The sequence below is a fragment of the Podarcis muralis genome, chromosome 12, assembly GCF_964188315.1.
Source record: "Podarcis muralis chromosome 12, rPodMur119.hap1.1, whole genome shotgun sequence".
Taxonomy (NCBI): Eukaryota; Metazoa; Chordata; class Lepidosauria; order Squamata; family Lacertidae; genus Podarcis; species Podarcis muralis.
The window spans coordinates 21,697,020-21,723,856 of record NC_135666.1 but is presented as its reverse complement, the minus strand read 5'-3'; the positions used below and the strand labels follow the sequence as shown (position 1 = coordinate 21,723,856).

The window sequence follows — 26,837 nt, the reverse complement described above, 5'->3', positions numbered from 1 at the left end:
AGGTGAAAACATCCCTCTTCACCCAGGCCCTTTGAACTGTGTGGGGCCAGAGCGCCAGCTCCTTGGGGTCAAGGCACTAGGGGGGGGGCGGATCTTTTTTTTAAGGAGCTGGGCCCCCTCACTGGTCAGATGACTTTCTCAATCCGCAAAAGGTGAGAGGCAGGGGTATTGCTTTGTTTGTTATTACATTATGTACTTTTGTGTTTTTATATTGTAAATTGCTCTGTGATCCCTGTAGGTATATACATTTAATCAATAAATCAATAAGTAGGTATATACATTTAATCAATAAATTATTCCGCACTTTCCAGTGCAATTGCCCATCAATCCCCTTATCCCAAAATTCTACCTTTTCTGGTGTGTGGGGAGGGGGGGAGTGGGTTTGTTGCGCAAGAGCACCCTATCAACTTTAATTGTGTAGCCTGAATTTTTTGGTATGTGACTGAAGCCTATCCAGAAATAGCAAATCTGGAATAACTCCTGGTACAGTTTTACAAAACTTTCCAGAGGCATCTGATTAGCCACAGTCAGAAACAAAATGCTGGTGTGCAAACAGGAGAGCTTCTGTGCTCTTCTGAAAACATCTTATTTGTGTGGGAGCTGGGAGGATCCTCAGGTTCATTACGCTGTGACTACATTGTTAGTCATCAGTTAATGGAAGAGACTCTGTGCGTTCCATCTCAAAGGGAGGATGCCTCCGTCCCCTGCTCTTGCCGTAGCAGAACTGCTGCATTCCTAAACTGTTGGTAGCTGTTTCTGCAAACTGGTTCCGATAATCATCTCACGCCTTAATGTACTGATACTCAATTACGATTTGTCATTATAGAAAAATTGTCCTGGGGAGTAAGGAATTAAAATTGTTGTTTTAAATGTCAATAGCACAATGCAGAAATAGACCAGGTTGAAATTTCTGCAAAGGGCAAAGTATAGGCGCTTACACAACAATTGCTTAACATTAACATAAACAGCCTGTTGCAAACAATGCAAGTGTGAAATACTTCACAGAGGGATGGGATGTGAGTGGGATATTTTTATTTTTATTGGACTTTCTTCGATAGCTCCTAATAAAAGAGAAAAGCTCATTTTACATAGGAACATCTTTTGCAAGGAGTAAAGTGAGTGCAGCTGCTCAGTTTATATATCTAGGCCAGCCAAAACAGGATGTTTATAAACAGAAGCTGGAAATAATTGGGGAGAAAACTCAAAAAGCTGGAGGCTTACTCCGTCTTATAAGAAGAAGTATGAAATCTAACCCCATAAAGACCAGATGACTACATTCCTACCCAAATGTAGCTTTCTGCCCTTCAAATAATTAGGACCACTTCATTGTCTCACTTGATGACAGCCAATGTCCACAACAGGATTCTCCTTTGCTGTGAAGACTTAGCCATCTCTGGCTTCCTGTTTATTAAAAATCCATCTTGATTTGTTTGAAGGGAGATTATGCACTGGCTTTTCATTGAGCTTCCATTGTGATTTGTTTGCAGGGAATAAATAAATGAGGATGGATCCTGGGGTGGGAAGCATATCAGTACAGTGGTACCTTGGTTCTCAAACTTAATCCGTCCCAGAAGTCCGTTCCAAAACCAAAGCATTCCAAAACCAAGGTGCGCTTTCCCATAGAAAGTAATGCAAAATGGATTAATCCGCTCCAGACTTTTAAAAACCCCTAAAACAGCAATTTAACATGAATTTCACTAACAATACAATTGATCCATAAAATGAAAGCAATAATCAACTGTACTATAAAATAAATAAGTTTTGTAGATGATAAAAATTAAAATTATTATTTTTTCTTACCTGCACTGATGGTTGTCATTGTTTGGATGGGTGTGGGTGTGTTATCCATTTCCGCAGTCACTCACTCACTCACTCACTCACTCACTCAATCAATCAGTAGCTGAACTGGGTTCCACACAGTCAGAAAAACAAATTAACCGAAAAAGCCTCATAAACAAAAACGCAAAAGAAATAGCGAAAACAAAAGTACCAAACTTAATCTGTTCCAGAAGTCCATTTGACTTCTCAAATGTTCAAAAACCAAGGCGCAGCTTCTGATTGGTGCAGGCGCCCCGGAAACAGCAGCCGACAGCCACATTGGACGTTCGGCTTCCCAAAAACACTTACTTCCGGGTTTTTCGGCATTTGGGAACCAAGGCGTTTGAGTACCAAGGCGTTTGAGAACTAAGGTACCACGGTAATAGAAACATTTTATTTTATTTTTAAAAGGTTAGATGTTATGTGAGAGGCACCAGGTCCCCCCCCCAAGACTGGTGTATGTGTGTCAGTGTGTGTTGCACCAGTCTCCCTCAACATTGGGGGGGGGGGGCGCTGGGTGCCTTCAAACAAATATTGAGGGGGCTGAAAACACCTAAACCCCCTAGAATTGGCATACCTGTAGTACGTCAAGTGTAAGTTACCTCACGCGCTCTAGAGCACTTTCCCCATTATACTCCTTATTAAAAAGAGAGGTAAGAGGGATTTATTGTTTCGCCGCACTGAGAGGTGTAGCGGCGTGAGGGGAATAAGGGTCTCTCGGCAAGCACTACTGACAGGATCCTTTGGGGGATGCTATGACTGTTTAATGGGGCAAGATTCTGCTTTAAATGTAAAGTGGAAGGTGGGGCCTTAGAATTCCCCTCAGTACTCGCAGTCTGGCCCTCAGGAGAGTCTGAAGTCTCGAAACATTGACTTCCTCTTCAGCAGCCAACTCATGTCTGCGTATCAATCTTTATGGAACTGCCTACTTTTCTTACACAGGATTTGGATGTCAGTCCTCTTTCTTTGACCTCCACAATATACCTTGAACTTTCCCTCCATCTGTGCTTGGTTGCCCAGGTGACCTGTAGGTTGCTGCCTGCTGTTCTGTTTGTTTATTGCAATAGGATCACATCTGAATCTCAATGTACCTCAGAGATTGGTACTGTATAGATATATAGTACACACACACACACACACATTTATGAACTGATCTGCTCTTCATCGAAGAATATTACTCTGCGGTCATCACAAAGGGTTGCTTATATTTCAAGGAGTAGGCACCAATTAAAAATAAATACTTACAACTCTGCCTTCTTTTCCACAGGACGATTGCCTTATTCAGTGACCAACACAAGTAGAAAAATAAAATAAAGATGGCATGTGAGAATGAAATAGCTATTGTGGGTATAGGATGCAACTTTCCTGGAGGTAAGTCTTTGAGGGGGGGGAGTGATATAAGAAAAGTTATCCATGTTTCTTTCACTCTTTTTATTGTTCTATGGCATAAAGCTTTCTCGTGATTTAAAGTAAGAGTAAACTAAGAACTCAGCACTAGTTATTGGGAGATACCAATACAGTGGTACCTCGGGTTACATACGCTTCAGGTAACATACGCTTCAGGTTACACACTCCGCTAACCCAGAAATAGTGCTTCAGGTTAAGAACTTTGCTTCAGGATAAGAACAGAAATCGTGCTCCGGCAGCGCAGCAGCAGCAGGAGGCCCCATTAGCTAAAGTGGTGCTTCAGGTTAAGAACAGTTTCAGGTTAAGAACGGACCTCCGGAACGACTTAAGTACTTAACCTGAGGTACCACTGTATTTAAATTCTTGCTAGAAATATTTTTAATATGTCCCTGTCATGAACATGGAGAAGTGAATGTCTGTGATATTATGAAGTCCACTGGAAATTCAGGTTTGTTACATGACAGATCTTGGAATTTTGCATCTCATCAATACTCTTTAAATGTCTGATCTAACTTCCACAACAAGCAGAATAGCACATATCAATTTAATTATGTATTTTGCCTTCCTGAACTTGGAATATGCTAACCTAAACCTTATGCCTTCACAACTAGATGGCTCTCATCTGTGAGATGCCATCCAAACAAATATGGTAACAGCTGAATGCAATTTTCATAAGAACATCATGCAGAAAAATTACAGACAGTATGATGAGATTGTGTGATTTAGGAAAGGTCCAATTTTCTATGAAATTTGAAATTTTGTAGCACTTGAAATGCAAATTTAATTTGTATCGCATTTTGAAAGTTGGATTTCTCATGTAAGTTCAGATAAACTGAACAAGGCAGGTTTGACATTTTGAAAACGAAAACAGTATATTTTAATACATCTAAAAATGTATATTTAAATCTTCATGCAACAGGTGAAGGAATTGACAGTTTCTGGAAAGTGTTAGAGAATGGCAGAAACTGCACTACAGAAATACCTCCAGAAAGATTTAACATTAGAGAGTGGTATGATCCAGGTGACCACAAACCAGGTAAAATACGTACAACTCGTGCTGCTCTTCTTGATGAGTAAGTCATATATTTTGCTAATAAATCCTTCAGACTTACGGGAGCTGCTTTGGGTGCAAATCTTATGCTGAAATTGTACACTATATGAACTTCACAAAAAAAGGTGATGTCATCATAATACTAATGTCCCTCCACATTCTGCTCATCAGCTACAATTTCGAGTGTGGGTATTAATCTCTTTTCCAACTACATGATCGGAAGGCCTTGAGGGCAGGACTCGTGCTGAGGTGGTGTTGGTGAGCAGCATGAGCAGAGGCACATTTTAAGCCTCTTTGAGTTCTTTTTTTCTGAAAAAGTGACTAGTTAATAATCGCCACAACAATAATAAATTCATTATTATCATTATTATTTCCTTACACTTTATACCCCTCCTTCCATCATGGAATCCAAGTTCCCAGGCAGTCACCAACCCAGGTACATCTGGACCTGCTTAGCTTCAGTAAGGAGATGTCCCTAAGTGCCTTCAGACCAGATGTTGTCTCTGTGCTCCTCCAAATGTCCCATAAATCACAGCCAGTGTGCCCAACAAATGCCTCATTTTTGCTTCAGATCATACCCTGGAACTAAGGCAGCTATAACCCATTTTAGGACTGTTGTCTCCCACATGAGAGTTATCCTCATGTGGATATTCCCAGAGCTCTTTTTCTAGAAAAAGAGGTGGTGGAACTCACAATGAACACCTCCCTTGTCCTCTTATAATGACAATGGTGCCCACCTGAGATGTGCCAAACTGAGTTCCAGTGAGTTCTGGTGAGGGAGGGGGAGCCCTGATTATACTGCAGTGCAGCTTTTCCTGGTGCAATAGTTTCAAGCCATGGTGTTTCACTGCTATTTCCACCAGCTTCATACAGTGGTACCTTGGTTTAAGAACAGCTTAGTTTATGAACAACTTGGATTTAGAATGCTGCAAACCTGGAAGGTGTTTTGGTTTGTGAACTTTGCCTTGGAAGCAGAACATGTTCCGCTTCCCGTTGAGTGTGTTTCATTTGTAAATTGAGTCCCTGCTGCTATGGGAAAGCACACCTTGGTTTAAGAACAGACTAAGGTACCACTGTGCTATGAAATGACATGGGCACAGTGTCCTATTTGCTGTGTCCTATCTTGACAATTTATGTGCTGGAAGCTGTACGCCGGCTCCCTTGGCCAATAAAGCGAGATGAGCGCCGCAACCCCAGAGTCGGTGACGACTGGACCTAATGGTCAGGGGTCCCTTTACCTTTAACTTACAACATGTAGTATTAGGCTTCAATGAATTTTAAGTATATCTTATCAGAGCATGTTGGATTAAGCAGTATGTGGATCACACCGTATATCATGTCATACCTCCATTTAATTTTTTTAGATTGAATGCATTCGATAACAAGCTGTTTGGCATCAGCAATGAGGAAGCTGAGCGTATGGATCCTCAGCAAAAGTTACTCATGGAATGTACCTACAGAGCGCTGGAAGATGCAGGAGTCACTCCTGAAAACATTAGTGGTACCAAAACAGGGGTTTTTGTTGGTAAGATAATAGCTATGATGCAGAAGATTTTGTATATTTACATTGCATACCATATATCTGCTTTAGAGGTGGCCACACGATTGGTAACATCACATCTATATGGGCGTTTACACGTGGCAATTCCAAATAAAATGATGTTGGAAGGCCCTAGATAATTGCTTTGTCAGAATTGACAATATTGGATAATATTGTTAGGCCTTTAAAATATGTCTTTCCAAGTGAGTTCCTAAATTCCTCTATTCCCCAGCATAGGAAAAGGCCATAAGTTTGGTAATTTAAAAATTGGTTTACTTACAAACTCATCAAATATCAGCTTCATGTGCTTTTCCATACGTTCATCAGAAAACATCGCACAGGCAGGAAAACTTAGCTTAGTTACAAAGTGGTAAAAGTTCCTAGATTTATTGGAATATGAACACAAGGGTGGCTGGTGAGAGCCATGTGGCTGAGCTAGAACAAGCATCTCAAACCTCCTCACACACTGAGTTTCTCAAGTACCATAGATGGGACAATAAGCCTGATTACCTATCTCATCCCAAGGACAGGGGAAGTGACATAGCTAAGCTTGGCAGGAGAGCTCACTCTGAGTTTTTAACCCCTTCATGCATTAATAAAACTTAAGCATGTTGGCTGTGCAAGGCTGGTTATCAGATTTACTGTGAAGGGAAACTGAGATGGGGAAACACATGCTGCTTAAGTGCCTTAGAAGAAACACAGAATAAAAGTGAAATAATAAATAATTGTAGGATAGGAGGTGAAGAATAAAAACCAGTACTAGATGTAGATTTGAGTGTAAATTGACCTTAAAAACAAATGTTCTGTATTTACAGGCCTGATGAATCGAGACTATGAATCTATAACCAGCAGGGCAGTTGCTGAAATAAACCATTATGATGCCACAGGGGCAGCAATGAGTACAGCTGCTCATCGGATTTCATACAGTTTTAATTTGACTGGACCATCAATTGCCATTGATACAGCTTGTTCATCTTTTCTCTCTGCTTTGGACCTTGGTTACAAAGCCATTAAACAAGGTATTCTTGGTTACTAGGTTTCTTATGCATACCATTAACCGTGATTCCCAAACTTCCCCCACCCTCCCAAAGACCACTTGAAAATTGCTGAGGGTCTTAGTGGATCACTAAATGATTTTTCTGTGTATTATATCAACTGTAATGCACTGTGCTAGGTGGTGCGTGGAACCTCGGTTGTCAAACACTTCGGAAGTTGAAGGTTGCGGCTTTCAAACGCTGACAACCCGGAAGTGAATGCTTCCATTTTTTAACGCGCCTTGGAAGTCGAATGGCTTCTGAGGTGCATTTCTCCATTTTTTCAGTGGATTTTGCCGACCAGCAATTGCGCCTCAGTTGTTGAACGTTTTGGAAGTCAAATGGTCTTCCAGAACAGATTACGTTCGACAACCAACGTTCCACTGCTTATGCCCTGCCTGACCCAGGAGAGGCTAGTTTAAAACTTGGAGATGAGAGACAAAGATATGCCCAACAAAGGATTTTGCAAGAGAAATCACCATGAAGACACCGATGGTATCAACACCTCGTGGCTATGTGAATGAAATATCCGTTTTTCCCCTTTCATGATTTCAGGCTCGTTCTGTTTTTCTGTACCTTTGCTATAGGAGACTGCGAATCTGCTATCTGTGGAGGAATAAATTGCATCATAGAGCCTTGGAAGTTTGTATCTCTGAGTAAAGCAAACCTTTTATCACCTGACGGAATTAGTAAACCCTTCTCTAAACATGCAGGTGGCTATGGAAGAGGAGAAGGATGTGGCGTTCTTCTATTAAAGCCACTGGTAAAGGTAGGGTGTTTATACTGAACTCTCAATTTCCAAATGTCCCAGGGATGTTCATTGGGTCTAGTGTGCTTTGGAAAGGAGAACACCAGAGACTTGCTGTCTTTGTAATATTTGCTTTTTTAAAAAATATGCTCAAGCAGAACCTAAGTGGAGGCAAACAGGCATTCCTTCAAGGTAGCACTGATGCTACTCTGTCTCAAATCTCCAGAAACAGTTCCAGAAAGATTCTCTGCCTATGTCACTAAGCTTTCAAAATGGCCATCTACCTTTGGCTGCTCTTTCTTGGCATGATCCCCTGAACTAGAGGTTTTAACCTCCAAATTTTGATTGATATCTAAATTAGAAGTTATTGGAGAGATTCCCAATTATCATGAGACTCTCTTCTAAACAGATACTATTTATTTATTATATTTATAGCCTGTCTTTCTTCAAAGGAACTCAAGGTGTCATACATACATTGTGCTCTACCCTGTTATCCAATGACTGAAAGATGGTCATTGATCTAAAGCCACACGATTAGATTAATGACTGAAAGCGGATTTGAAACTTGATCTTCCCAGTACTAGTCTCACATTCTGATTACACCAGACTGACCCCTTAATTTACTCACTAATGAAGTATTCTAAACTATTAACCAGAAAACAGTCCAACAAGAAATAGTTAGCCACTAAAAAATGCCTAACTGCCACATAATAATTACAAATTTCCCCAATATCCCTCGAAATAAATGGCTGGAATAACCTGCTGCTCTTGTACTGTAAGTAATGCTTAAGAGTAATACCATGGTGCAGAAAAAAAGTGAATTCAGGATAAAGCTGTTAAAACAAATCTAAATATAATCATGCTGCATTAGTTAATGTTTGATAACATTGTGTATTCCATTGTCCACAAATAGGCACAGGAAGAATTCAACAAAATATGGGGCATCATCAGCATCACGGCAATCAACCAGAATGGAAGTTCTGTTGCTCCAGGCATGCGATCATCTCAAGCAGCACAAGAGAAGTTGTTACTTAACATTTATCCAACGTATATTGATCCTTCAGCTGTTCAGTACATTGAAACAAATGGTCTAGGAATCCCTAATGAAGATGCCACTGAAGCAGAGAGCTTAGGCAATGTCATTGGCAGAAAAAGGCCTCCCGATTTGCCCCCTCTCAAGATTGGCTCCGTTAAAGGGAACATTGGGCACACAGAGTCAGCTGCTGGGGCAGCAGGCTTAATCAAAGTTCTTCTCATGATGCACCATGGGAAGATAGTCCCATCCTTGCACTTTTCAGAGAGCACCAGCAGCATAAATACAGGGAAACTGAATCTCTCCATCCCAACAACAGTGGAGAAGTGGGAGGAGCCTGGTGAATATGGCAGAGTTGCTGGGATCAACTGTTTTGGATTTGGGGGCACCAATGCCCATGTGGTTGTCAGACAGTTTAAACAAACCCAGGTTATTTCTCCAGTCCGAAGGCCCGTTGAATTATTTGTCATTTCGGCAGCTTTAAGGAGTTCTCTCAAACGGGCGATAGAAGACACAGCTAGGTACCTTAATACCAGTGAATCAGCGACACTCCCAAATCTGGCCTACACATCTGCTTGTAGAAGAAGTCACATAAACTACAAATACAGAAAAGCGTTTGTGGCATCCTCTCTCCAGCACTTACAGCAACAGCTTAATTCAACTGAAATGGAAACTGTGTCACGGAAAAAGCCTGCAGAATTGATCTTTGTGTTCTCCGGTAATGGTTTGCATTTCAAAGGGATATGTAGAATCCTGCTGAAATCTGAGCCTGTCTTCAGAGACAAATGTATTGAAATCAAGCAATTATTTCAACAGCTTTCACCCACTGGAATTTTGAATTTAACAGAAAGTGGGCACAATGATTTGCCCAGGCCTGAAGTTGCCCAGCCCTTACTCTTTACACTGCAGGTGGCCTTGGTTACACTCCTGCAACACTGGGGCGTTAAGCCAATTGCTGCTGTTGGCCATTCAGTTGGTGAAGTAGCTGCTGCCCATTGTGCTGGCTTGATTTCCCTGGAAGATGCTGTCAAAGTCATCTACCACAGGAGCAGGCTGCAGGCTAAAGTCACTGGAGGCAGAATGCTGGTGGTTGACAACATTCCCGTTGCAGAAGTGTCAGCAGCCCTTGGTGCATATTCAGGGAAAGTCTGCGTTGCAGCGTTTAACAGTCCTTTGTCTTGCACCTTATCAGGAGATGAAGCATCTATCCACGCCATTCATAAAGATTTAGCTGAGCACTTCAGTAAAAGAAACATATTTCTTCATACCTTAGATGGGCCAGCTGCATATCACAGCCACATGATAGAACCAGTACTAACAGAACTCTCAGAAAGCCTATCAGAATTAAAGAAAGGGAAGCCAGAGATTGAGCTAATTTCGACAGCAACAGGGAAGGCCATTTCAGATGGTGATTTTGTTACAGGCACCTACTGGGCCAGACAGGTTCGGGATCCTGTTTCTTTTGCAGAGGCCATAATGACATCAGTAAAAGGCAAGGACAACGTTGCATTTGTGGAAATAGGTCCTCAAAGAGCTTTGCAGAGATACATCGTTGAGACATTAGGGACGCAAACCAGAGTTTTTAATTCTTTGCAAACGGATAGGGAATATGTGACTCTTCTTAATCTAGTGAAAGATCTTTTTGAATTGGGATTGAATGTGAATTGGCAGCATTTTTATGAAGGTTATCAAAGTGTACCATCAGCTTATCCCAGGTATCACTTTGATCATCAGAAACTCATGCTGCATCAGAAAGCAAACAGCAGAGCTGTAAGCTCAAGCCATTCTTTAATTTGCAGTACAAATAAGGATAACTCAGAATTCATTTGTTCTATCTCTGAGGCTCTGAAACCACATTTATATGAGCACAAGAACTACTGTGCTGCATTAATTCCTGTAGCTGTTTTGGTGGAACTTGCTCTGGCAGCCGTGATGACGAGCTCAAGGCCAAAAGTACCCCTAAGTTATTGTCAAATGAATATATTTTTCCCTGCACCATGTGTTTTAAATGAAAATCTCCATGCTTTGAAGATAAAGGTTGAGCCACAACAAACAGTGTCAAAGTTCAGAATACAATCAGGTTCAGCTAATACAGTTTATGCTTCGGGACAAGTCAGAAAGAACCCTGAAACATCAATTGAAGAAAAGAAGATTTCTTTAAAAGACATTTTTCAGAGGTGTAGATCTGTTGTTAGCGAAGATGAGGTTTATGAAACATTGGCTCAGTCTGGATCCAACTATGATGCTACTTTCAGGCAGCTAAGTAATGTATTTTATTGTGAAGACTTGAAAGAAGCTGTGAGAACTGTTACAGTGAAGAGACAAACAGTAGAAGAAATGTACGAGTATTATATCCATCCAGTCCTTTTAGATTGTTTTCTGCAAATGGTAGGTATTCTGGCTGCAGTTACTTCCAATAACAAAGTAGTTTTACCTTCTGGTATAAGTAGTCTTGCAGTTGCTCGCTCATTGGAAGAGGAAATGATTATATATTTAAAAACAACCAAGTCCACTGACAATTTCTTAGAGTTTTGTGGATGCTTCACAGATAAACAAGGCTCCGTTCTGGTAGAACTGAGATGTGTTCGAATTAATTTGGTACAGGAAATTCCCAGGAAAGAAAATGAATTGTTGTTTGAAAATCAGTGGAAGGAAATAACTTCTGATCAAGCAATGCATAATCTGCCCAAAGCACCTCGAGTTGTGGTGTTTGCTGACAAATTTGGAATATCGCAGCAGCTCAAGAATTACTTACATAGCGAGTCTAGATTTGTTGCGTATCAGGAATGGGAGAAATTGTTGGCAGCTAAGAGAACAGATACCTATGCACAAAGTAAGATTAATATGGAACTGCAGGGATATGATGATGTTCTGTTTATGTGGGGCATCCAAAAACTGAACGAAAATTTGCCGGAGAAAGTGGTGAAACATTCAGTAAGATGCTGTGAGGCATTTCGCCAAGTTGTTACTGCATTAAAGGAGAAGAAGTCCCATTGCTCCATTACAGTAATCACTTACAGGACATCAGAAAGGAAAGTAGACCATATAAACACTGGCTTTGGTTTGTACGGCATGGCTCGAACATGTATGGTTGAAGTCCCGGAAATAACGTTTCAGATTATTGACATCAGCTCTACAAATGCAATAGATATCTCGGCCTTAGCTGATGTTTTAGTAAAATATAAAGCACAGGATTATCCAGAAGTCTGGATTGATGAGGGACGAATTTATAGTTCTGAAATTAGGCGCACACAGATTGAACCCACAGCCTTCAATACACCTTCCCACCCACTTCAGAACTCAGACTTCTGCATTTTGTATACAGGAGATCCATACTGTATGAATGATCTGTCAGTTAAAGTTGCCAACTCACGTACTCAACTTGGCAACCACAGTGTTGAAGTTCAACTTGAAAAAATAAGCATCCACTCAGAAGACTATTTCCCTGTTAGCGTGTCCAGCTGCAAGTTTGGGAAAACGTTGTATTGGAATTCAGATACTATAGATAAACACAAGCTATTAGCTCTAGACTTTACTGGCACTGTAACAGCAACAGGCAGTGAGGTGAAAAAGGTAAAAGTGGGAGATCATATTGCTTCATGTTATCCGGTTTCTGCAGCGTCAAGAATTAATATTCCAGAAACAGTTTGTTTCAGCACTCAAAAATTTCCATGTTTCAGAAATATACCATGCACTTCGTTCTTCTGGGTAGCAAGGGAGATTTTTCATCAAATGCTGCCAGTGCCAAAGCATAATGAAATATTAGGTATTGTTTGCACTGAGCCCGAGTCAGTTTTGTGCAAAGTGCTTACTTTTTCAGCTCAGGAATTAGGTTGGAAAATAATAGTTACAAACCATACAACTGGTCTATGGCAACGTGTTAATCAGTGCAATGCCCTTATTTTTCTACCTCCACTAAACGGACTATTTAAAGAGGGCCTAAGCTGTCTTTTCCATCTCCGAGATGTTGTACTGGTTTATGGCAATGAACAACCAGAATGTTTGAGGTATCTGGCTGGGAGTGATCATGAAAATATCCATATTCACACTGTCAGTCTTATCCGCATTTTCCAGAAAGCATATCTGATACGATCTCAGAAGGAGATGTATTGTTGGCTGAAGTCATTGAATATGAAACAATTAAAAGATATCGCATATTTCATTTTTCAGCAAGCAGGAAAGGATCTGAGGCCTGAGGTTGCCGCATCCTATTTCAACTGCAAGAATGTCCCAGTTGCAGTACTAAAAAGTGATGGGGAAGACAGCAAGATATCAGATATACCCGAGACTGAAACAGACAGGAGAATGTTTAAGCAGAATGCAGTTTATATAGTCGCAGATGAATTCACTAGGCTTGGCTTAGAAACTGTAAAATTTGTAGCTCAGAATGGAGGCAGGTGCATTGTGCTGCTTTCACAGAGGAATCCAAGCACTGAGGAGCAAAAAGAAATAAATGCTCTCCAGGATCACTGTGAAGGGAGCAGAATAGTCAACTTGCAGTCTAACATTGTTTGCAGTTCAGAGGTTGAGAAAGCTATCAAGTCGATCAGTAAATTTTTCCCAAACTCTCCTGTTAAAGGTGTATTCCACAGTGCTATGGCTTTACATGATGGGCTCCTTGAAACCCTCAACGTGTCAAACTTTGAGGAAGTTTTAAATCCAAAGGTAGCAGGGGTAATCAATCTTCATCGTGCCACGCAAGGCAGGGAGCTTGACCACTTTGTATGTTATTCTTCTATTTCATCGTTTCTTGGAAACGCAACACAGTCCAACTACGCAGCTGCCAATTCCTTCCTGGATCTCTTCTGTCATTACAGGAGAAACAGTGGCCTTCCAGCGCAGTCCATTAACTGGGGTGCTTTAAATCTCGGAGCCTTGCAAGATCAACAACACTATCAAAATTATAGGTTACAAACGAAAGGAATAGAGGATCTGCAAGTGAACGAGATTCATGAATATCTAAAAAGAAGCTTAATTCTGGATCAACCTCAGCAAGCTGTGTTAAAATTGAATTTTCAAACTTTAGCTGATCATGTTTTATCTCAAAATTTGTCATTGAAGAGTCGTTTTTATGAACTTGTTTCTGAAGAGACAGGTAGTAATCCTGAGCTTGCTGGTGAAGCTGGATTCAAAAACTACTCTCTAAATGAGCCTGTAGATTATGCAATCACACTTTTGAAAAGCCTGGCTAAAACAATCCCTGTTGATCTTTCAATGCATACGCCACTTTCATCATTGGGTGTAGACTCTACATTAGCCTTTACTCTACAGAATCGTATCTTTACGGAAAGGAGAGTGGAAATACCTCTCACGAAACTACTTGATCCTCAGTCCACTGTGTCAACTTTAATCTTATACTTGAAAGAAAATTCTGACACAACCGATTCTCATGGAGCTGAAGGTACTGATGTTGGAAGCTGGTTGTAGAAATGCATTTCCAGGCATTATACTAAATTAATTATCAGTAATGGCTTAGTGTTCAAGGTTTGTTTTTTGCAGTTCAAAACCTCAAAACCCCTTGATCGCCACGGTACTACTAGTCCCCAAAATGGAAACCTCTATACAGGACACGTTCTGGCCATGCCTATCACCACAGTCTGACGGGTAAGACGCAGGGACAGTAGGTGGCTTGTGGTAGAAGATATAAATGCATATGACAAATGGAGCAAGTCCAATGTCTTTTCAGTTCGGTGCACAATACAGAATTTCTGTTTAGCTACGAATTTCTGATTGTGCAAAACAGTTAGACGTATCTGTATGTAACACCGCAGGCCAACACAGACCTACCTGGCATGAAGCTCAGTTGGAAAAAAAATGGTGTTTATTTCTAAGTAGGCATGTAGAGTGTTGCTCTGGAGGTGTGCCTATGATTGCAGCCTTCAATTTCTAGCATTCAATTATTTAAGTACAATTGATTTTTATTTTTTTTTTACTGTTATTTGCTAGGTGGAATATGAATTATATGGAAAATGTATTGATCGTAACTTTAGTACAGATAATTAATTTGAATGAAGATTTATAATGGGGTCTTTATGCAAAACATATCCTAATTTGTATTAATAAACTCTTGTGTGGTTCTAATATTTGTATTGGCCTAGGAACAGGAACAGCAATGCTTGTGGATGTGTGGAAATCAAAAATAACTTCAGGGCACATGTATTGTGGGGGAATTCTGTATTCGGAATTATGGAGCTACTGTATGTACTTTCCTTACTTGAAAGATAAGAGAGGGAGGTCCAGCAGCAGCTGTTTTAACCAGCTGTTATTGAAAATCAAGCCTCCACATCATGTCAATTGACTGAATTCAAATTCAAACCACAGAAAAATTGTGTGTGTACACAAGACAGGAATTCAGAAGAGGCCAAGAAGACACCATAACGGCAACAAAATGGGACAAGGACCATTTTCAAAGATGCTACAAAGGTTAGAATCAGATTTTTAGATGATGAGACAGAAGGTAGACACAATATGCTTGGAGAACACAACCAAACTCTCCCTCCTCCACCCCAGCCGCAACATTCAAAAACACCCTCCCAACTCACACATGAACAGCCAATCACAAACAAGCAACCACACCCTAGGCAAACCCCAACTTCTCTCACCACCAAAGGAACACAAGTGGATAGAACCTGCACAAACAATGCTGACACAAAACCCCACACATGCATTAAGTAAAATAGAAACATCCCCACCCACCATGGCCCCCTCCACCTCTTCTCCCCTTTTCTTCCTAATGTAACACTAATGTCTCAGCAAATGAAATTGACCTGTAGAAAAGGTAACTCGAAAAAAGAGACAGTGCACATATTTTTGTAAACCAAGAAATCTTTAAAAAAATACATTAAAAAAATTTAAAAAAAGAAAAGAAAATATGACACAAGCAAAACTTGATATATTGTATATTTTGGGTGCTTATATCACAGCATCACAGAGAATGTAAGAGATACTACCTTAATAGGCCCCTACAGATCTGGGATAAGGAGGGGTACCCACTTCAATGGGTGGTATTTCCAGGCAGGTTTGAAACGTGGCTCAACTGAAAGGGGTTTTGAGGCGCTGCCAATCAGTGGAATGTTGGTGCCTGAAATATCCTAAGCAAACTGCTGTGTTCAGGGCTTTGCAACACCTGACAATCAGCTAATCATTGGGTCTTACGAAGCCCTATGAAAAGTGCTCTGTAAGACCCATGTGGGCAAAAGGGCCACCTGATGTAAACATGATGTCAGTGGTCCTGCTCACTTTCCAAAGTTGGCCCGCAAGTGGTGGGAGAGATAACACCGAGGAATAATAATAAAAATTTTTATTTATACCCTGCCCTCCCCAGCCAAAACCGGGCTCAGAGTGGCTAACATCAAATATATGACATATTACCATAAAATCAAGCAATCAATTAAAATACATCTTAGCTCCTAAAATCAAGTCAGAATCAAAGTAAAATCCAATCAGATGGCAGCCCGCAAAGTAAGGATGGGGACCTTAAATGCTCACCAGGAAGAGCCCACTCCTGTCCGCTAGGTAATTAGTTCCATTATCAAACTGCTCTCATTGTAATATTGTCATGTTTACATTAAGCGGTTTCATAATACAGTATTTGTATCTTAGAGAGGAACTCCTCCAGCACTGGAGCTCTGGGCACTGACTGGAAGCTGTCTATTTGGCATTTTACTACAAAAGCCGAAGAAAGTTAGGAACACAGGAATAAAAATGAGACCGTGAACAGCCCCAAACAAGATCACCAGAAACATGATCTTAAAAAAGGTTCTGAAGATGTAAGAGGATGCCATGGAGAGTACAATAACTCCCAAGATAGTGGAAATAGCTCCCTGTGTAACAGGGTAGCCAAGGTGGTACAAAGCATCCACAGCCTTGTCATTCACTTTGTGTTTCTCACTGGCAACAAAAGCATAAGAAATATGAGCAGAGAAGTCTACTGAAAACCCAATGCAGATAACAAGGTTGATCATGGATATGGAATCAAGATTCACATTCCAGAAGGACATGAAACCAGCTACACCGACAATAACAGAGGCAATAGCAAAGGTTACCCACAAAGAACAAAGAGGATTGGGAATGAGTAGTAAGGAAATGAGTAGCATGGCTCCAGCAGCAATCACAACATTTTGAACTGTGTTCTGAACGATCACAAGATATTGATCAAAGTAAATAAAAGCTGGATGATAAACCATTAATGGTACCTTGCAGTCCTTAGCAAGACCTCTCAGCTCATTTAAAAGACTCCTCTCATCCACTGCAGTAGTAACATTGACTGTCTGTATGAAAAAACGTGATGCTATTATTTCTGTAGCAATAACATAAACATCCCACTTGAAGTCTGGATTAATCCCAAAAAGGGTGGCTAAATTGTCAATGAAAAGCCTATGGTCATCTATATTGAAAGACATACGTTTAGCGACATCTTGGTAAGTTCTCAACCAGGACACTGATAAATTCTTGTTGACGTAGGATGAGCTTTCTAGTGCATTCATACAGTTTTCAACATCTGCACGGACAGATGAATCCCAATAAGCTTTGCTTTCAGTAACAACCACCATAACCCTTGGACCATATTCTGAAAAATATTCCTTTTCCCATTCATAATACTGGATGACATAAGAATTGTCACTAGCTAGATTTCGAAGATCTATACCTTCTTGGACTTGAGTGCAGGCAAAAATACTACTACCCAAGTACATGAGATAAAGGACTACCACAAGCACCTTGGTCCAGGCGTGCATAAGGAAGGGACCGTAATACTTTCTAAAGAATCCATTCATGGGGTGTTCAGTCTCTGCTCCAGTGGACTCATCAAAAGACCCTCCTACACAGCACATGTTATATGTGCAGCCCTGAGAGTCCTGAGGCTCATTGTTCACTTTCATGAATGTGAGCCAGTGTCTGTTGCTTTCTTCTCGTCTCCCATTTAAAGCAAGAATGGCCCCCAAGAATGTCAGGTTGTATAAGTAGCAGAACACAAAGGCTGTTCCTGTGTAGATGCAAAATGCCTGAACAGACTGGAATGAAGTTGCAATTCCAATGTAGAAGGCTAACACGTCTGTGAGGGTCGTGATGGTAATGGACACAGCTGCTTCTCTGTAGGTGTCAGCCATTCGATCTCTGACACTGTCTTTCACTTTAGTCTTCTGCCAGCAAGACACCAGGATGAACATGTCATCAACACCAACCCCTGAAGAATGGCAAGTATATATCATATTAGTTCCTATATGTCATGCGAGAAGAGAAATACAGTGATATCTTGAAACTCGAATGGCTTGGCTCCCGAAAAAAAAAGGCTCCTTAACACCGCAAACCCGTAGCTATGTAAGAGAATTTTCACCCATCATCATACTTAAATATATTAATGAAAAGCCCAATGGAGAAGTCAGGAGGAATGTGTACATTTGCTCACTTACCAAGGATAAGAAATGGTGAATTTGCAACTGTGACAACAAACGGCACCCCACAAAAGAGCAGCAATCCAAAGCTGCTGACGACAGATAAGCCTGCTGACAGCACCCCAAAAGCTGCAACCCACACTTTTGTCCGTACACAGTCCAGCCTGAAACAGAGATTAAGAAGATTCTAATTCGATTCAGAGTATCACGGTACACGTGCTAATCCCCCCTCCCACTTAACCAAGCTAAACCCGTTAGCACCAAATGGATCGGCTATGCATGCACTGAAGCTGTTTGAAGCTTTGTTTTGAAGCTCTAGTTGCACAAAATATCTCAAAAAAGGATGCAAGCTTCCAAGCTCCCCAGAATGCTTCATCAGCTAGACAGTAAACAAACCAAGGAGGCAAGAACAAAGTTGGCTGTTGGTAAGGCCACTGAGAAATATAGCAGACATTCAGATGAAGCGTGGGAAATATAGCAGACATTCAGATGAAGCTTGGTAGATCTACTACCTGCTCTTAAGCCTGCATACACATGATACCTAATAATAATAATAATAATAATAATAATAATAATAATAATTTATTATTTCTACCCTGCCCATTTGGCTGGCTTTCCCCAGCCACTCTGGGCAGTTTCCAACAGAAGGTTAAACATACATTAAAACATCAATCATTAAAAACTTCCCTAAACAGGCCTGCTTTCAGATGTCTTCTAAATGTCATATAGTTGTTTATTTCTTTGACATCTGATGGGAGGGCATTCCACAGGGCGGGCGCCAATACTGAGAAGGCCCTCTGCCTGGTTCCCTGTAACTTCGCTTCTTGCAGGGAGGGTACTTCCAGAAGGCCCTCGGCGCTGGACCTCAGTGTCCGGGCAGAGCAATGGGGGTGGAGACACTCCTTCAGATATACTGGACCGAGGCCATTTAGGACTTTAAAGGTCAACACCAACACTTTGAATTGTGCTCAGAAATGTACTGGGAGCCAATGGAGGTCTTTCAAGACCAGTGTTATGTGGTCTTGGCGGTTGCTCCCAGTCACCAGTCTAGTTGCCGCATTCTGGATTAGTTGTAGTTTCCGGGTCACCATCAAAGGTAGCCCCACGTAGAGCACATTGGAGTCTAAGCTGGAGAGAACTAGAGCATGCACCACTCTGGCGAGTAGGGTCTCAGCCTGCGTACCAGATGGAGCTGGTAGACAGCTGTCCTGGATACAGAATTGACCTGCACCTCCATGGATAGCTGTGAGTCCAAAATGACTCCCGGGCTGCACACCTGCTCCTTCAGGGGCACAGTTGCCCCATTCAAGACCAGGGAGTCCCCCTTACCCGCCCAGCCCCCGTCCCCCAAAAACAGTACTTCTGTCTTGTCAGGATTCTCCCTCAACTCGTTAGCCTCCATCCATCCTCCCACTGCCTCCAGGCACTCACACAGGACCTTCACCGCCTTCACTGGTTCCGATTTGAAAGAGAGGTAGAGCTGAGTATCATCTGCATACTAATGAACACCCAGCCCAAACCCGCTAATGATCTCTCCCAGCGGCTTCACGTAGATGTTAAAAAGCATGGGGGAGATGTCGGAATCCTGAGGCACCCCACAAGTGAGAGCCCAGGCGTCTGAACACTCACCCCCCCCCCCCCGCTTTCTGGACACATCCCAGGAGGAAAGAGAGGAACCACTGTATAACAGTGCCCCCAGCTCCCAGCTCCTTTAGCCCAGGGGTTAGCAACCTTTTTCAGTCGTGGGCTGGTCCACTGTCCTTCAGACCATGTGGTGGGCCAGACTTTTTTTTGGGGGTGTGTGAATGAATTCCTATGCCCCACAAATAACCCAGAGATGCATTTTAAATAAAAGGACACATTCTACTCTTGTAAAAACACACTGGTGCTACTACCGAGAAGGCCCTCTGCCTGGTTCCCTGTAACTTTGCTTCTCACAGTGAGGATACCGCCAGAAGGCCCTTGGCACTGGACCTCAGTGTCCGGACAGAGCAATGGGGGTGGAGACGCTCCTTCGGGTATCCGGGACCAAGGCCGTTTAGGGCTTTAAAGATCAGCACCAACACTTTGAATTGTGCTCAGAAATGTACTGGGGGCCAATGGAGGTCTTTCAAGACCAGTGTTATGTGGTCTTGGCGGCTGCTCCCAGTCACCAGTCTAGCTGCCACATTCTGGATTAGTTGGGAGTTTCTGGGTCACCTTCAAAGGTAGCCCCACATAGAACCCGTTGCAGTAGTCTAAGCAGGAGAGAACTAGAGCATGCACCACTTTGGCGAGACAGTCTGCGGGCAGGTAGGGTCTCAGCCTGTGTACCAGATGGAGCTGGTAGACAGCTGTCCTGGACTCAGAATTGACCTGCACCTCCATGCACAGCTGTGAGTCCAAAATGACTCCCAGGCTGTGCACCTGCTCCTTCAGGGGCACAGTTGCCCCATTCAAAACCAGGGAGTCCCCCATACACTCTCACAAAATGAAAAGATAAAAATTATTTCAGTTTCCTCAGCAATTACCTTGAGCATGAGATAATGGAGAAGGTTATTGTTAAGGTATACGTGATGGAAAACAAAGGGACCACTTCCTTAGTATTTTTTTCAAACTCTTCTTGTCTGGACAATGAAGTAAAATAAGCCACCTGCCATAGGGAGCGGAAGGTGGGGTGGGGGAGAAGAGAAGATCACATGTTAAATATTCTCTCTCTCTTAATATATAAATCTAAATGCTCACAAGAGTATAAAGACAGGGTGCAATTAGCAGAATATAAGTGGGACCTGAAATACATTTTGCAGCATGGAGTGTTCCTGTACAGGGGCCCAGGATAGCAAACAATAAAAACATCCTTAAAACAATTCCAATACTGATGTAGACTGGGAAAGATCTCTACTTGCTAAGAGCAAGGTTCTTCAGCAGGCACTTAAAAGACAGCCGATACAGCGTCTGTGTAATATTCAAGCAGTGGGGAGTAATTCCAAAGGACAGGTGTCACAGCACTAAAGGCCCAAGTCCTACATTGTGAGGAACAGACCTCCTGATCAGGTGGTATCTGCTGGAGGCCCTCAGTGACTTGACTTGCCATCTAAGGGGTGAGGTGGTCTTTCGAATAGCCCGTCCTAAACAGTGCAGGACTTCATACACCAAGGCTTCAAGTTAGCCAGCCATGCCCTCTTTCAGAATCATCTATTTCACCCCGCATCCCATTGGACACTCAACATTCTGAGGCCGCCCAGCAATTCTCAGTCTTCATTAAGCTGCTTGGTTGGGTTGGCTGGACAAAGTCTCTAATGTCTCAAGTCACCAATGTGTGCACAGCCTATGACTGGCAGAGGCCGCAGGTTAGCACCACTGTCTGGCTTCCAACTTCTAGAGACAGCCACGAGTTTACATAACTTTTAAAATGGGATTAGACAAATCCACGGAGGATAATAATACCGATGGCAACCAGTCATGATGCTATTCCATGTCTCCAGCTTCAGAGGCAGCATGCCTCCAAGTACCAGAGTACTAATTGCTGAGAAACAAGAGCAAAAGAGGGATACAATCCTCATGTCTTGTGTGTGGGTTTCCCATAAGTATCTGCTTGACCATTATGGGTGAAAACGTTGCTTTGGTCTAATCCAGCAGAGCTCTGAAATTATTGTGCTTAAAAGTTTATTGGAGCAGGAAGAAGAAAAAAGAATTCTGTGGGAAGCAGCATGGAACTGAACAATTGTCTCTTTATTTCCCCCTTTATCTGGGGGTGGGCAGGGCAGGGAACAGAAGCCGTTAGTCTTCCTGTTAGGCCTGCCAGTAAAACTAACCAAATATTGAGGATTGTGAGGGAGAAATCCCATTTCTGCTGAAAGATACATCTTCCATATATTGTTTAAATGTGCATATTATACCCCACCTGATATTTATAATAAAATAATTGTCCAAAGGAGGCAAGATAATTAACTTTAAAACAAAGATAGCCTTTCAATAAAATGTCAGGCATTGATGTCTGGTTGGATGCTACAACAGAAGGCGTAAGATCAAAGCAATGAGTTCTGTTTAATAGGGTGAGAGGGAAAACACATCCTAATTAATGAAAAGCTGCAACAGACTAACCCAAATGGAATAAAACTTACCTGTCTAGAGCAGTTTCTTTGCTTTCCTTCTGGATGCAAAGAGGCATATTAATAGCCTTACACTGAACAGTGTTACTGGCTCCAGTAGTCAAACCACTTAATTTAGAAATATTTTTTTAAGGGAGAGAAAGGTTATAAGAGAGAGAGAGAGAGAGAGAGAGAGGGAGGGAGAAAGGGAGAAACTATTCAGGCCTGGGTAGCACAGAGAAGCAGAATTAGTTGCACTAATAACAACCCTAGCTGAGAAAGCAGACATACTACAAATTTTGCTTGGGCTTGTTAGCTAACCCTCAGTTTTAGTAGCCAGTGAGGTTCTGCTTTCTGTTCTACAAAGGCTAAGTGAGCAAGTCCTTTTTTGTTTTCACTTTCGCAAAGAAGGGGGAGGGGTTCCTATGGGTGTGGAGCTGTGGGTCGGATGATATGCATTTCAAACAAATCAGCCCATCACATAATAATAATAATAATAATAATAATAATAATAATAACAACAACAACAACAATAACAATAATTTTATTATTTATACTTTGCCCATCTGGCTGGGCTTCCCCAGCCACTCTGGGTGGCTTCAAAAAAAATATTAAAATACTGTAATACATCAAACATTAAAAGTTTCCCTAAACAGGGCTGCTTTCAGATGTCTTCTAAAAGTCTGGTAGTTTTTGTTCTCTTTGACATCTGGTGGGAGGGTGTTCCACAGGTAGGGCGCCACTACTGAGAAGGCCCTCTGCCTGGTTCCCTGTAACTTGGTTTCTCGCATCGAGGGAACTGCCAGAAGGCCCTCGATGCTGGACCTCAGTGTCCGGGTAGAATGATGGGGGTGGAGACACTCCTTCAGATATACTGGACCGAGGCTGTTTAGGGCTTTAAAGGTCAGCACCAACACTTTGAATTGTGCTTGGAAACGTACTGGGAGCCAATGTAGGTCTTTCAAGACTGGTGTTATATGGTCTTGGCGGCCGCTCCCAGTCACCAGTCTACCTGCCATGTTCTGGATTAGTTGTAGTTTCTGGATCACCTTCAAAGGTAGCCCCACGTAGAGCGCATTGCAGTAGTCCAAGCGGGAGATAACCAGAGCATGTACCACTCTGGTGAGGCAGTCGAGGCAGATAGGGTCTCAGCCTGCGTACCAGATGGAGCTGGTAAACAGCTGCCCTGGACACGGATTTGACCTGTGCCTCCATGGACAGCTGTGAGTCCAAAATGACTCCCAGGCTGCACACCTGGTCCTTCAGGGGCACAAATACCCCATTCAGGACCAGGGAATCCTCCACACCTGCCCGCCCACTGTCTCCCAAAAACAGTACTTCTGGCGGTTCCCTCTCTGCGAGAAGCCAAGTTACAGGGAACCAGGCAGAGGGCCATCTCGGTAGTGGCATCCACCCTGTGGAACGCCCTCCCACCAGATGTCAAAGAGAAAAATAACTACCAAACTTTTAGAAGACATCTGAAGGCAGCCCTGTTTAGGGAAGCTTTTAAAGTTTAATAGGTTATTGTATTTTAGTGTTTTGTTGCAAGCTGCCCAGAGTGGCTGGGGAAACCCAGCCAGATGGGAGGGGTATAAATAATAAATTGTTGTTGTTGTTGTGCCAGGAGACGCTTACCTGGATGGTTGCGAGGTTCAAGGATTTCAGCACGCCCGGGATGCGCTCCAGAAACGTCCGGAGCCAGAGCGCGCTGTCGTTTCTGCGAGAAGCCTCATCCTCCTGCAAGTAGTAGAAGAGGCGCAGCGCTTTGGCCGCCCGGACGGGGCGCGCCGGCCCATCCCCGGGGCCCAAGTCGAGGCCTCCCAGAAAGGGGGGCAGGAAAAGGGGGTTGGCAGTGAGCGGAGGGACGTAGAGCGGGAAAGTGAGGTCGGGCAGCAGCGCCTCGATGCGCGACCCGCCTTGCACCAAGCTGAGCAGCGGGTTGGCGCTGCTGCAGTTGTGGCCGGGGCTGCTCCGCGCGCAGAGCTGGGCGAAGGAGAGCGCGGCGCCGTCGGGGCTGCGGAGCCCCCGCACCGCCTCGTCCAGCGCCAGCAGCTCGGCGAAGGCCTCCCGGGTGAGGAGCGAGCCTCCGCCGCGGGCCACGGCCAGGAGGGAGGCGAAGGAGCCCTCGGTGCTCAGCCTCTCGGCCGAGAAGCGCCGCGCGTCGTCGGTGGGGAAGTGCGCCTGCACGAAGCGCCGCTCGCCCTTGGCGGGGCCCCCGAGCGGCGTGAACTGGCCCTCGATGTCGTTGTCCTCCAGGCTGCTCAGGAACACGAAGCCGGCGCCCAAAGCGGCCGAGAGCGCCACGGGCACGAGCAGGAAGGGCCACGGGTGCGCGCCCACCTGGGCGCCCAGGGCCCGCAGCGCGCGCGACAGGGGCCTCTCCACGCAGTCCGTGTGACAGTCGAGGGGCGCCATCGCCTTTTCTCTTTTCTCCTCCTCCCAGCGGCGAAGAGAGTTCAGACCGTTATCCGAGTACGCGAGGCGTAGGGCAGCCCGGCCCCACTTAGCACGAGTTTCTGAAACATCTCGAAAAGGGGGAACTGAGCGGGAAATGATGGTAAATATGGCCGCTGGGCGGAGGTTCGCCCTTCGGGCAACGCCCACCCGTTAACCGCCTCAGAAGTCGGTTGGGGGGAGGGAGCGAGGCGATGCTGAGGGAAACTCCCTTCAGCGAAGGCATCAGTTTCTTGGCTGCAATCTGGCCGCTACGTCTGAGGGAAACTCCCGAGAAATTCCAGAACGAGAGGGCGCAGTGCCTTTTTAGCCAAGATGCAATGAAAGTGATCTTTTAACCAGTAGCCCGTCTAACTGGGAATTTCCTTCTTCTCGGCAGTCTTTTTTCCGCAAGGGTGGGCGACCTGCGGCCCCCCACTTCAGTTTACTGTACACTCACCGCATTTCCAGTGCAGAGTTTTTAATTCATGTTCCCATGACGTTATGTATTTTGTACTCCATTATAAAATACTGCTGACTGGAGTCCTTAAGCCACTCCTAATTTGTCTCTCCCCTGCCATCAGCACCCTCAAAGAGGAACAAATCTGACAGTAATGAAGCTGTCCTGATGAGAACAGTCGAAGGCAGAAAGAGGCATGAAACACACTGGCGGGGGGACGACGACGACGACAACAACAACTTAATAGCGCTCTGAGGCAGGAATGTGAACACACCCCAAGTATAAAAAAAATTGTATTTTACTTTCAGTTTTACTTCTTATGCACATGACCTGATTGTTTAAGGAACTTGCTTGCTGCTGCATCTGCTGTTTTGATAGTATTTAGCTCCTTCTGATAATAATAATAATAATAATAATAATAATAATAATAATAATAATAATAAGTGTGCCACGTATAAATATATATATATTAAAAGCTTGCTGAAGACCAGCTAGGATCCAGAAGAGCAAAAAGGCACTGTTCTTTAAAGCTAGCACTAAGAAGATTTCACCGAAGTTGAATGAAGCAGTTTTGGAATAAACTGGTGAGAAATTGCAGATTCACAAGAGATCATGAATGTAGAAATTATTATAATTATGTGATTGCCAAGCAAGTTCTTTTAAATGCCACGGTGAAAGGTTTTAGGTTTTTTATTGTACAGAATGATGCTTGTGCCGGATTTCAGATACCACAAGAATATAAATAGATTTCCTGCTCATATGACATACTAGTAGATATACTTAGGATGTGACATAGGCTCTGAACATACCAGATTTTTAATGTGCATGTGGCTTGCACAGCCCTGACTTTTAATTGCACTCTTTCTCAATGTTTTCCATCCACACTTGGGGATGCGCTGCTGTTCCCCCCCCCCCATGAATTCCAGAAACCTGTGGTCCATTGTGGGCATGCCTGCAGGTGTTTGTTTCCCTGTGCTTGCAGTCACTTTATATATATATGTATATGCACGTTTCCAAAATATCAGACATGTATTTTTTCCCTCCTTACTGTACTATCCACAGGTCAGTAAAATCTATTTACTCTTAATCGTATATCATTTATGAACAGGTTAAAAAGCACTGGTTCCAATACAGATTCTTGGGGAACCTCTCTTAGTACATGACTCTCTGGACCAGCCACAATATCTCAACCTGATTTATCTCACAGCATTTTTGTGAGGATAAAATGGAGAAGAGGGGGCGATGTATGCCACACGGAGTTCCTAGGAAGAAAGGTGAGATATAAATTTAGGAATGAATAAATCCCTCCATTGTGAGAATTGTCCATTTATTCCTCCTCTGTGCTTCCAGCTACCGTTGCACAACTACTAAAATTGCTCAGGAGCCTTGGGTGAGGGACTTTGTCAGAGGCTTTTTAAAAATCCCAAGCATACAATGCTTACTAGATAACCCTGAGGGATAGCTCAGTTGGTAGAGCATGCGGTTGTGGGTTTTAGGTTCAAGCCCCGCATTGGATGAAAGATTCCTGCATTGCAAGGGGTTTGGACTAGATCAGGCACGTCCAACAGGTAGATCGTGATCTACCGGTAGATCAGTGGACATCTGTGGGAGATCACTGGCTCCCCCCAAAGAAGCTCAACAAGTTTGGCTCCTCTAAAAAAAGCTCACCAACTTTGACCTGAACCGCAAGAAAATGGGGCTTTCCTCCTCCCTAAAAAAAGCTGAACAACTTTGACCTGAACCCCCCAAAAAGGGGGTAGATCACTGCCAGTTGTTAACTCTGTGAGTAGATTGCAGTCTCTTGGGAGTTGGCCACCTCTGGACTAGATGATCCTACTGATCCCTTCCAAC

General features: G+C 43.2%; 2 protein-coding genes across 2 annotated transcripts; one reads left to right on the top strand and one right to left on the bottom strand.

Moving 5' to 3' along the window:
• The first annotated feature begins 3,008 nt into the window (after nucleotides 1–3,008).
• Nucleotides 3,009–14,101, top strand: LOC144329303 (mycocerosic acid synthase-like polyketide synthase). The gene is made up of 6 exons (XM_077936822.1): nucleotides 3,009–3,189; nucleotides 4,145–4,298; nucleotides 5,641–5,801; nucleotides 6,632–6,835; nucleotides 7,438–7,619; nucleotides 8,512–14,101. The coding sequence occupies exons 1-6, from the start codon at nucleotides 3,135–3,137 to the stop codon at nucleotides 14,056–14,058; spliced, it is 6,303 nt and encodes a 2,100-aa protein (XP_077792948.1). The 5' UTR covers nucleotides 3,009–3,134; the 3' UTR covers nucleotides 14,059–14,101.
• A 1,815-nt stretch (nucleotides 14,102–15,916) lies between these two features.
• LOC114607410 (patched domain-containing protein 3-like) lies at nucleotides 15,917–25,537 on the bottom strand. The gene is made up of 4 exons (XM_028750565.2): nucleotides 23,729–25,537; nucleotides 20,534–20,655; nucleotides 18,042–18,187; nucleotides 15,917–17,815 (listed from the first exon to the last, which is right to left on the bottom strand). The coding sequence occupies exons 1-4, from the start codon at nucleotides 24,506–24,508 to the stop codon at nucleotides 16,230–16,232; spliced, it is 2,634 nt and encodes an 877-aa protein (XP_028606398.2). The 5' UTR covers nucleotides 24,509–25,537; the 3' UTR covers nucleotides 15,917–16,229.
• Between the last annotated feature and the right edge of the window lie 1,300 nt (nucleotides 25,538–26,837).